The sequence below is a fragment of the Hydra vulgaris genome, chromosome 11, assembly GCF_038396675.1.
Source record: "Hydra vulgaris chromosome 11, alternate assembly HydraT2T_AEP".
Lineage (NCBI taxonomy): Eukaryota > Metazoa > Cnidaria > Hydrozoa > Anthoathecata > Hydridae > Hydra > Hydra vulgaris.
In genome coordinates, this window is record NC_088930.1 from 29,110,001 (window position 1) to 29,123,361 (window position 13,361).

A 13,361-nucleotide genomic window follows, 5' to 3' on the forward strand; every position below is an offset into this window, starting at 1 on the left:
CATAAAGAGTACCATTTATTAATAACTTATATTTTTATGATAAAGGTCATAGTTTTGAAGATTACTTTTAAATACTGAATGGTTTTAAATGTAATGTAGTGTAAAAAATATTATAAAATACTGTACATTTTAAAAGTGTAACCAATGGAGATGTAACATGACGTAAAAGATGTTATAAGGATTAAATAAAGATATTAAACAACTCAGAATATTTAGAGGATGGTCTAAATTTATGCTTGTATCTGCCTACCATGCTTATTGCCTCAGCCATTTTACCTAAAGTGCAGTTGTCCTCACCTCCACAATTAATCAAGCTAAATCTAGCCTGCAAGTCTTTCAAAACTATCTCCTAGAAGCAGCTGGTATTGATTCTCATGATGCAACCAACTATGGTAACTTTCCAATTGAGGAACGTCTTGATGCTGTATGCATCAGCACACTTAAAAAAAAATTGAGCATTCAAAAACATCTAATCACCCTAAGTCTACGCCAGAACAATTACTCATATTCCACTTTCAAATTCAACACTAGTATATAATCTACAATATATTTAAACACATACCTACAAAAATTTATCCGCCACTTACATAATGACGTTCATAAATTCTGTGCTTATTCTACTCTATATTTTACCTGAAAACACTCAGTCATTCTCAATACATCCCATCAAAATATTATACTTATATATATATGTAAACTACAATCAATATTTATTTTAATAAAAATCATAGTAAATCATAGTATTTTCATTTAATCTCTATAACATTGCTTACATTATGTTACCTCTCAATTGATTACAATTTTAAAATATATATAGTATTGTATAACATTTTTAATGTTGCATTATGTAACATAAAAAGTTATTACATTTTTTAATCCATGTAAAAATGTAAAAAATATAATCATGATCTTTAAAATTTTATCCTTTATCACAAAAATATCAGTTAATTATCAATAATTAATAAATGGTACCATTTTTGATTATGTTGTTTCAAAATGCGCTGCAATCAAAACAGAAGCCAGACTGATAAGCAAACCTAGTAGTGTGTGTGTGTGTGTGGGGGGGGGGGGATTTCAACAAAGACAAGTGTTGTATCATTACCTGCACCTATGTTTTTGGATGACATTTTTTTTACCAAAATCAGCAGTTCAACTTAAAATGGACATTTTTTTGTCTTAAATTTGCTTGATTATTTTTATTTATATTTGCTTGATATTGACAAGACTATTTTTGCTTTTTGTTTTTCATTTGTATGAAATTTTATAGAAAGTTTAATAATATGCACCAGAATTGATGAGAACTGGGATCTAAAGTAGAACAAATGAAATGCTTTCAAAAAAAATTTAACTGATTTATAGTCAACGCTTTCGAGTAAAGTTTAAAGTCTATGAAGTTTTTTATGTGCTAATAAAAGAGTAATATATTTTATAAAAAAGAAAGATATGTTTCTCCAAATATGAGACCTGACAAAAACAAAATTAAGAATTCTTATAATTTATAAATCACCTTAAAAAGGAAATTTATAAGTTATTCAAATTCTTAAACTTCGAATTGGTATCATTTTATTTACTCAGTTTAGTTAGTTAGCTACATCGAGTGGTAATGATAACCTATTTTTTCTTTGTTTATTTATTTATTTTCACTTATTATTTGTTTTTTTTATTATTTATTTGTTTATTGTTGTTTTATTTATTTTTATTTAGTTATTTATGTTTACTTTTTTATGTTTGTTTAATTTTTTGAAATTCAAAACTATTTAATTAGCTGTTAAACAAAATTGAATTAGTTGAACAAATCAAATTTTTTTTTTTATGTATTATTATCAAAAGAAGGTGGAAGAAAATTTTGAGGAAGAGTGAGTGTGGAAGTCAAGTTTTTGATCTATAAAAATATTTAAATCTAAATTAATTAGTAGGCTTGATAACTTTTACTTATGACTTGCATGATTTGCTTATTGAAAACTATAAAAAAATAATTTTTCTTTTTTTATGATTTCAATATTAATTATAGTTTTATAAATTCATTTGTTATCAATGTTTAAACAAATTTTTTAATAAAATAAACATTGTTTTAAAATCTGAAGATCTGTAACCTTTTTATAATAATATCTTTAAACTTTTTTCAATGATTGTAAATGAACACTACCCCTTTTAAGGAAACTCTTTTCTATATTCTATTAAAAAGATATAAAAATGAAAAAAAAAAAAAATTGTAAAATGAGTACAAGGAAAATTTTATATTGTTTACAGTTATAAAAAAAAGTTTTCAAAAAATTTTTAAGTCATAAAATATCAAACTTATATTTATCATTAGCCTTTAGAGTCTTTTTAATGTTCTGTATTTTAAGTTTTTTAAGGTTTATTAAGGTTTTTTTTTACTTAAAGCTTGGTGTATTATATTTTTTGTGGTGTTTTGTATTTTTGGTTTATTATTTTACTAATTTTGATATTTTAGGATCAATCTCATCATATTGATTATCAAAAAATTGAAATTTTTTGTCTTCAAAACCGAATAAAGGAATTAGAGTCACACAAAAAGTAAATTCTTTTTTTTTGTATGTTTAATAAATAATGTGGGTTTTTTCTATACTAGTGTTTTTTCATTATATACAAATATGTTTCACTTTGCTTTTATACAGAGTTTATTGTACTTTTTAAAATAATCAATAAAACATTCAGTTAAACATTTGTTTTATTGAACTGTTTTCCCTTGGTCCCTTGGAGGTTCGAGTTTTCGGGAACAATTTTAAAATTCTTAAAAATAGAGTGCTTAAAGTGTTTGAGGTTGCCAACTTCCACTGACCTTAAACACTTTGAGGTCGGCCTAGCTGAATGCTGATCCTAATTCCAAGGGCTGTATATCAGGGCTGGATTTAGCAAAAAGTTTGTCAAAAAAGAGTATATAATTCAAGGTAAAAAAAAAATTAAAGTGAGGGTTGGGGGAGGCAGATACAAACATGTGGAGGCAGATACAAATTAGTTTTATTTGACAAATTTTCTAATGAATTAAAATGTTTAAAAAGTCTTTTAAAAAAATAGGATTGAGTTATGCTGCATTATGAAATCATAGCACACTTATTACTTCAATTTTCCCTTCATAAATTCATAATTTAATATAACCTAGACCTTCTTTAAAAGACCCCTTATATAATTTATATATTTATATAATTTAATTCAACTGAAACCTTATTTTGGGAATTCAAAAAAAGATATTTAGGCTGATGCTAATTTAGGACAATCGGAGAAAAAAACTAATCACAACACCACAATACTCCAAATTTAATATTCAATTTATTACAAAGTGTTAACAACAAAATGATTTTCTACTTGCAGAGTTCAAATTTTTTAGAATCTTTCAGGAAACTAGTAGAATTTTCTGTAGTTTTTGAATTGATTGTTATAACAGTTTTAGAACCAAAGTATGAACATCAACTTGTGCTCTCTGCTTTTCTCAAATTATTATCTGATCAAAACAATTTTCAGTATTTAAAGATTCAGGTAAAGATAAAATTTGAAAATAAGAAACAAAAGTTCTATATATTATTAATAAAACTAGCAGTAACCGTCCCATAGATCAGATTATAATTGACTGTAGTATTAAAAGTATATGTGCGTAAATATTTATAGGTTCTATTAATGTTACATAACTATAACACCTATCTGTATGCACTGCATCCAAATTATTCTTTAAAAAAAGTAGATTTTTTTTTAGGTGTCATAAAAATAGTATAACCATCTCACTATAGGAGAATCTTACATATGTAATCTAAAACCAATAACATCACATTATTACAAATACTATGAGCATAAATATTATTATCATTATTGTTATTATTACTATTATAATTACTAATAATATATCCAATACAATAACACACATAGCTGTAACATATAAGTTCACTTTAAAAACCCAATGTGTAATGGTTTTATTACTGCTTATATTCAGGGATTATCTTTTCCCGGATATTTCCGGAATTCCCAATATTTTTCTCAATTTTTAGTTTTTCCAGATATCCAAAATGATTTCCATATATACAGGTTTAGATATATATTTTTGTAATATATTTGTTTTTTAAGCTTTTGTACTCATCACTCATACAAAAAATTAAAAAATAAATTGGAAACAACTCATCCAAAAGAAAAATTTGGAGGAAATAAAGGGAAAATATATTCCGGAGTTTTTCCGGATATTCAATCCAAAACTTTCCAGATTTTTAAAATATGACCTGGATATATGATATTAAATATATAAAATGGGTTCAATTAAGGATACAATATCGAAAAGTACAAAATATTGCCTCACATATGGGTAACCTATACTTTACAAAAAACATTCTCTACTCTTGACTCAATTAAAGAGTCAACATATTGTAAAGATTTATTGTAGATACTGGTATACAAAAAAAAAAAAAATTATTATCACTAAAAGTGGGTTAGTATTTTAGCATTCCCAAAAAATCCTATAGTAAATTAAATATTCCAGCTTTTTTTTTATCTCATGAAATAAATTTTCTTTCTTTTTTGACACTTAAAACTTGGTTATATTTAATGTTATATTTATTGGTTATATTTAATGTTAACAGGTGGCCCAAGATAAATGGCATAGGTAGTATTTTTATTATAACTTTGTTATTTTTTAAGCTAGAAACGTGAATTTTTTTTTAAAAGATTTATTATTAAATTCTCTACAAAATAACATGATTTATTTAATGTAAATAGTCTCCATTATTTTTTGACATAAGATATAAGCAATTGGTCCAACTAGTACAACTTTCTAAAGCTTCATTTACTCTAATGTTTTTTACAGCTCGTTTAAGTTCTTGAATTAATGTTAATTTTGATTTAATTTTATTCCATTTCATTTGGCGAACGAGTTCATCCCATATTGAGTAATCTAAAGGATTGAGATCGGGGGAATTTGGAGACCAGTGGTTTTTGTCAATAAAAGCAGAAAAATTATCATGACACTATTGTTGAGTTAAATGATGCGTATGTGAGGTTGCTCTATCTTGTTGAAATGTTCAATCATCACCAAACATCTCGTTTCCATATTTCAAGGCCACTGGCAACACTTTTTATATATACCAGTCATGATTTACTGTATCTTTGTCCAAAATAACCAGTGGTGTAACACCTTTTGAACAAGCTCCCAACCAAACCATTACCTTTTGAGGGAATTTTTGTTTCTGTTTAATACCACCATCTTTATCAGCTTCATTACGATTAGTGGACCATATGCAATCATTTTGGGCATTGCACATACCATTTAAATCAAAAAATTTTTCATCTGAAAACAGAATTTTCAGTGTTTGTTCTTTTCAAAAATGGTTTCTTATCCAATTTGCAAATTTAATTCTCTTGACTTTTTGACCATTTGTAAGCAGTTGTTCAACTCTGTGTTTGTATGCTTGCAAATTGAGATCCTTTTGAAGTATTCTTTGATTTGAGCTAATAATCAAAATAAATATTTTTGATGGACCATCGCCATTTTGGTATTTAGAAAGTACAAGCTTTTGCAAATCTTTAGATTTCATTATCTACAAATAAAATTAATAACCATAAAACAAAGCCATCAAGACAGATTTATAGAGAATTTAATAATAAATCTTTTTAAAAAAATTCACTGTTCTAGCTTAAAAAATAACAAAGTTATAATAAAAATACTACCTATGCCATTTATATTGGGCCACCCGTTATATTTAATAATATTATATTTTATGATAATGATAGTATGTTTGTATGTTAAAGGAATATTGTATTTTTATTTCTAGTTTTAATGAGCCTGATGCAATGGAAACTCAAAACCTGATAAATAAAATGCACAATAGAGTTGAAGAACTTGTAAAGGAGAATGCTGCAATGGTTTTGGTAACTTATTATTAATTTTTTTTTCAAGTTCAAAGTTCTTGGTGTCTTTCTATGGTTTAAAATTACTTGACATTATAAATTTAGCAAAGGCAAGACCTATGCCATATTTATACCATAGAGAGTATTTTTTAGCAATATAATAACAAGGAGCTAATAATCAAAACTTTGTCACACAAAAAAAGTGACTCAAGTGTTTTTTCTTTGACTTTCCTATAATATGCATATTTTGTTGAAGAAAAAAGTGATAGTAAAAACAAACCATGTTCTGTCCTTCATCAGGACAGCGGAAACCATTTTGACATTTGACATAACATATTTTTAATTAAGGAACCACTAATGTCTAAATCTTGTATGTTATCTAAGATTTTAGGTTCTGAGACTTTTAGAAAACCTTCAACAGAGTCATCACTTAAGTCTATCATTTCATCTCTAATTCATGGTCTGATATTATTACTTTCCTTCCGAATATGGCAGTGTTATTTGCATAGAACTTTTCTGCTAATTTGCTCTTGAATCTAATGGCCTTACTCTTCCAGCCATTCCAATTAAACAGGTTAACCTATTGTTCTAGCTTTCGATGCTAAAGTCAATTCTCAATTTAAATCTTCTACAGCATTTGGTTCAGGCATCTCCATTGTAGTCTTACAAAAGAAATCTTCAGAATTTTAATTAATCCTAGCTAAACTAATATTGACTGTTAAATAAGTGGTTCCATTATTAAAAAATATTCCATTTTTCCAGTTTTCTCTCTAATATTAGTTTCTTCAAATAAAAGTTTTAAGATTATTAAATTATTTCTTTCTAATACAGTATTAAGATCATACTTGAAGGTCCTACCTCCTTGGTTCTGTTTTGTTTCTTATCTACATTAATCTTCCCAACAACCTTACATCTCAAATGGCTCTATTTGATGACTACTTAACTTTATACTCTTGTCTTGACAAAAATTCTTAACTTTTGATTAGAATAAGCTCAGAATAAGCCGCTGATCTTTAATCTGATCTCTCTTTTGTAACAGCTTGGGGCATGCAGTGGCTTGTGGATTTTAACTCCAACTTATTTACTGCAAACAACTTTTGCAATATTGTTAAAATTCCTATTTTGACAAATAACAACCCTCTCACTCACAGACAAAGTTCAAACATCATTGTAAATGTAGCTAAACCTGCTTTTTCTGCCAAACCTGAGCAACTCTCCCATTGTTGTAAGTTTGCATCTCTTTCTTTTTTCTACAAATACTGTTGCTGCTCAAAGGAGCTATCATCTCTAGTTTGATCAACCAAAACTCATTCTTGCTTTGCTTGTCATTCAACAAATTTGCATCTTTTTACTGTATCTGTCCCTCCATGCTAAAAAAAATTTTAATTTATCTAGTTTATTTCCTCACACATCAAGAAAATACCAAAACTCTCACTTATCTTCATGTTTTCCTGATCATACAACCTACAACTTTTTAAGTCTTCACTTAACCGTTTACTTTCTCTTGAACCTTAGCCTTTGATATGTAAATATACATATATATATATATATATATATATATATATATATATATATATATATATATATATATATATATATATAAATATATATATATATATATATATATATATATATATATATATATATATATATATATATATATATATATATATATATATGTCAATATTTTATATATAGTAAATATATGCATAAATTCAAAAATTTATAATAAATAAAAAATAAAAAATTTTTTCCTTGCCTTGGCTATCAACCCCTGCTAAATTTTATTATTTTGCCAACACTTCAAAGGAGAAAGAATAAAAGAGAGTAAAGGAGATAAAATAAGTCATTTGAGTCAGTAAAATAAGATAATGTTAGGAAATTTGTTGATTAACTTCAAAGGAAGGAAAACAGATATAGGAAATTCAAATTTTTGATGGCGGGACAAAGTATCAAAAAATTGCATAAAATATACAATGAGAATGCCACAGTAATTGAAAGTTAAACTCCAATGTTAAGACAATTTTTTGTTTGTAATTATTTTATTGATTTTAAATTGCCAGCTACTGATGTGGTAGCTGGGGCTTTAAAATAAAATGTTACTGCACGATTCTTAATCACAAAATAAAAAGAAATCCTGCAGGGCCTAATGATAGAATGATAGAAGGGTCTTTATAGAAAAAAGGATTTATAAGAAGAGGGAGAAATGACTTTATCAGCTAATGACACAGGAAGTAGATGATTCTATAAGTTACTGTTTTGATTTGCAGCAAATCCAACATCTGTCAAAAACATTTTACAATTTTGGTATAGTTTTCTAAAAAGATCAGAACCAAAAAGTGCTGCTGGTCTAAGAAACAAGCCTGAAAAGAAAGTACAGAAATATCATCATCTTTGTTATATTTCGTTCTAAATAATGTCTTCAAAACTCAAAGCATTTTAAGACTGTTCAATGATGGATGCATCTCTCAAAATAAAAGTTGTCAATATTACCTTTATAATAATACGTACTATTAAATACTTAACACAAACTCAAAGTACATGCCTTACAGCAGTTTGTATGCATTTTTCAACTCGTGGCCGTTATTTTTTTGTCAGCAAACAGTTTTTGGTAAAGCAAAAAAATTATTGTAAAAAAAAAAATTCTCATAAATTTATGAAGAACTAGGGCAATTGTACACGTTAGGACAAGACAAAAGGTTCTTTTTTTCTTGTCCTATTTGATATATTTTTGGAGAAAGTATTATTTTTATATATTTTTTCAAAAACTTTTTTGTCACTTTCAAATTAAAGTTCAAATATTTCTCATAGGCCCAACCTATAAAACCAAAAAGTTATAACACTAATGTATATAAATAATCCATGTGGTGTTCATGTTCACATTCAACTTTTCTTCACATTTAGTATTTACGTTTGATTTCACTTAAATTTTATTTCACATTAAATTAATTGGCAGGGATTTACTATGATACAGGATTTTATATGATTTGATATAGTTTGATATATATATATATTTTTTTTTTTTCAACATTTCCACCTCCAACAAGACTGCATGGAACCACTAGTAGAGTTGGAAGTTACTGGAAGAGAAAAGATGAAGTTTGTAGAGCAAGATAACGATTGATAGACGACTTTAAAGATTGCAAATTATATGAGTCAGGAAAGCAAGATGAAGAAAGTGAATTCCGAAGAACTGATGTTCGAGGAAAAAAACTAGAGGAATAAGAGCACTTAGGAACAGTCACAGTAAAAGGATAAGAAATAATTGAATGACGAGTAACACAAGAATGAATTTTAGTAGGTGGCACATGAGATGCTAGCTCTTTAGAGCAGTGCCCATTAGAGTATTTGTAGAAAAAAAAAAGAGAAGCAACATTACAACGATGTGATAATGGTTGGAGGTTGGCTGCAAGAGCAGGTTCAACTATGTTTACAATGCATTTTTGCATCTTGTCTAAAAGAGAAAGGGCATCATCGGATGATCCACCCCAGATATGGCAACACTGTTCCATACAAGGACGGATTTGAGATTTATAGAGATAAAGAATAGAATCTGGAGTAAGAAGTAAGTGTCAAGCACGATAAAGAGATACAAACTTAGCAGATGCTAATTTTGCAATGGATTTGGTATGTGGTTTCCAAGAAAGATCGGAAGTAAGAATTAATCCTAGAAGATGAAGGGTAGATGACTCATCGAGTACATTACCGTTCATAAATAAAGGAAGATCTAAATTAATGCGATAACGATTGGCTGAAAAAAATTGGGTTTTATCTGAATTAAAGTTCACCAGTTCATAAATAAAGGAAGATCTAAATTAATGCGATAACGATTGGCTGAAAAAAATTGGGTTTAATCTGAATTAAAGTTCACCAGTTCATAAATAAAGAAAGATCTAAATTAATGCGATAATGATTGGCTGAAAAAAATTGGGTTTTATCTGAATTAAAGTTCACCAGCCATTGTGAGCCCCATGCTGTAACAGAAGTGAGATTTTTTTCAAACTCAAATGCCCCCTCCAAGCGATCAGAGTGTTTGCTTCTTATCAAGACAAGAATAAATGTATCATAAAAGTATCATCAGCAAACAATACCACCTTAGATGTGAGAATATCCGGAAGATTGTTAATGTAAATTAAAAGAGCATAGAGCCAATGATAAGACTTTGAGGAACTCCTGAAGTGACAGGAAATGAAGAAGAGTGCTGTCCATCGAGCACAACTTTTGTACTACCATTGGAAGGGAAGATTCAATAATAATCTTAAAGATGTTACCTGATACACCATAAGAAGAAAACTTATGGAGAAGACCAGCGTGCCAAACCTTATCAAAAGCTTTAGAAATGTTTAGAGCGTTGGTCTTAGCCTCTCTACCTCTATTTAATGTACAATAAAACCTATCAGTTATTACAGATAGCAAATCTGCTGTAGAGCGAGAAGATTGAAATCCATATTGATGATCAGAAAGTAAGTTATTAGATTCAAGATGAGAGATTAAGTGTTAATTAAAGATTCAAAAACCTTGCCTATGATAGGAAGAAGACTAATGGGACGGTAGTTAGACGAGTCAGATCGCTCTCCAGAATCTTTTGAAAATAGGGATAACAGAAGCAGCTTTCCATCAGGCTGGAAAACAAGACTCTGATAAGCACTTGTTAAATAGTTTTGAAAGTATAGCCTATAGCTTCTGAGAAAACTTCTGCAAGACTCTAACAAGTATGTTGTCTAGACCACAAGCTGTAGAAGAGTCTAAGCAGAAATCACTTTAGATACAGAAGCTGGAGTGATACTAATGTCAAGCGATGGGTCAACCTTTTTGTCGGCTATATCAGGTTTCTAACTGATATAGCCACAATTAGTGGAAACGAGAGATGATATTGATGAAAAGTTATTAATAAACAATTCAGCTTTGTCTTTAGGTGAAGTGACAAAATCTGAATCACACAAGAGAGGTGGAATAACAGATTTGCCCTTATTACTGATACTTATTGCCCTTATTATTGATTATTATTGATGATGTTAAAAATTCTCCAGAGGTCACGAGAGCCTAGTATTTAAGATGAAATACGAGATTTCATGGCCTGAGAATAGCGGGGTTTGGCGTTAGACAAAACCTATTTACAATGGTTTTTAGCAATAGTAAACAAATCTCTGTTGTCTGAAAATTGTTTTGCTGATAGATATATAGGTAATGGTTTCGATTGGAAAAATCAGCAGCAAATAAAACCAAAATAAAAGCAAACCGCAGTTTTCGGATCAGCCTACAGTTGTTGCTGACGACACTCAAGATCTACCAGAGCATTTCTCGAGATTTGTAATTTCCCAATTTGGCTGTCCTGATCAGAGTTTAAGACACTGATGACTGGGACATGTTGAGAATCTATGCAATTTTTCTTTGGGACATTCTGCTGGCTCAAAACATGAACCTGAGCCCGTTGTGCAGTTGTTAATTCTTTAGTACACTCATTTCACACACTAATTTGATTTTTAAAAAATTAAAATTATCATCTTATAAATTATTTATAAAATGATAAAGATAAAACAAAAGAATTTTAATTTACCTAGTTTAATTAAAAAATTATTTTATTTATATCAGACATACCTCTGTAATCTTGTAGCTAACCTAAACTCGGCCCAAATAAAGTTCTAACTGACACAAAAAATTAAAGCAGTGAACAGCCAAATATTCAATATCAATACTAATAACGAAGTTATTTACTGTCAGTTATGGCTTGTAATTGGCGTGAATAAGCCATGCATTACGGCCTAGAATTAGCGTATGCGATTTCTATTGACTTTTTTCTGATTAGAGAGATACAGACAGCGGTTTTTTTGATTAGAGAGATACAAACAACTGAAGTGTTGAAAATAGTTGATAAGTAATTGCTAGCGATCCCTGGTGTTAAATAAATTAACAACTTGATATAATAAATAATATCTTGATTTTTAATTATGTTGGGTCAAAAAAATGGTACATAGGTAGCAAAAATAAATAAATATACAAAATATGCAAAAATAAATAAATAAAAATTGCTACATATAGGTACCAATATACAAAAGTCAATTTTTTTTTATTTTTTTTTTCAGATATGACAGGTACCAATGTACAAACGTTATATGTTTTTTTATGTTATAATATACATTTAATATTATATAATTCGATTGTTTTTTTTTTCAAAAGTATAAAAGCATATAAAAAAAAAAAAAAACTAATGTGTGTTACTATGTGTTAATTATTTATTTAACATATTCAAGTGACTTTTGTTTTTTTAGAAATTTGAAACATATAAATTATATTCGGAAGAGAAAATGAAAAAAGAAAAAATTATTAGCTGCATGCTTGCGAGATTAAACATTGATAGCGGATATAAAATCTAATGACACAAGCAAACATAGATAGCGGATATAAACTCTAATGACACATTGCCGAAAAACCATAACGGCATAACGACACAATAATTTATTAAAGTTATATTATGAATTGTAAAGTTGTAAAAACTAGTTTTTCGTTTGTTTAACTAATATTGATGAGATGTTACTCAATCCGGATATAGGTAAAGACCTGCTTAAAACGGCTCATGCTGATTATTCACAAAACTTTTGCAATCCTTGCGTGACTCAACATTAAAGTTATCTTATTTCTAATATAACTTTTTATAAAAAATTTATAGAAAACATATTATATAAATAAAAAAAAACAATTTTTAATTAAATCGAACTATTGTTGTTTATTGCCTCTGTTATTGGAGGTGTTGTCGCTGATAGTCGTATTTCCCAAAAAGGCCATCGGACTGAATTGTTCACTAAGTCGACGGGCGAAAACAATTTACTGTAACAGCATTTTACTAAAATAGAATAATTATGACTATTTAAACATAATTTAAAAGGGTTTTTAATGTGGGTTATCACAATAAACTATGAATGAGTATGGATGTCCACATGTAGCAGTGCTTTAGCTAGCAATATCATTACGACATTTAGTCAGCTACAAATTGAAGCTATGTAGCCAACTAATAAAAACAAAAAATATATAGGAAGTCGATGCGGCTAAGCATCAAATGTCGTAATAATATCGCTAGCTACAGAGCTAGCGATATTACGACATTTGATGCGGCTCTGTAGCTAACGATATTATTACGCTATTTAGACACCAACTAGTTGTAGACTTTTAGTTTTGTTCTCATTTGCTTAAAAGAAACGCAGCTTCATAACGGTTTATTGTAATAAACCGTTATGAAGCTATATTGTAATATATTATGTTTAGTTGAACATTTTTTCGAATAAACCTACAGAATCTACAAAAATATAATAAAAGATTCCTTAAAAATGAGTGAAAATCTGTTTTTTTAAAGATTTTGCCTTTTTTTATTAATTTAAGTAATTTTTCATATATTTAAAGGCATTTTATTCGCACAATAAAAGACAATTTGACAGAGCTTCCTCTGCTTCCCTCAGAGTTTATAATTTTTTATAATAAACTCATGGGATCTACAAAAATATAACAAAAATTATCATAAG

At 28.2% G+C, this 13,361-nt stretch overlaps 1 protein-coding gene across 1 annotated transcript in view; it reads left to right on the forward strand.

Moving 5' to 3' along the window:
* Positions 1–12,528, forward strand: part of LOC136087568 (coiled-coil domain-containing protein 89-like) — a 43,372-nt gene extending 30,844 nt beyond the window's left edge. Inside the window, exons 5-7 of the mRNA XM_065810701.1 lie at positions 2,456–2,538; positions 5,772–5,868; positions 12,117–12,528. Of these exons, the coding sequence (XP_065666773.1) occupies positions 2,456–2,538; positions 5,772–5,868; positions 12,117–12,221 (285 nt within the window). The 3' untranslated portion in view covers positions 12,222–12,528. The remainder of the gene's footprint in view (positions 1–2,455; positions 2,539–5,771; positions 5,869–12,116) is intronic.
* The last annotated feature ends 833 nt before the right edge of the window (positions 12,529–13,361 follow it).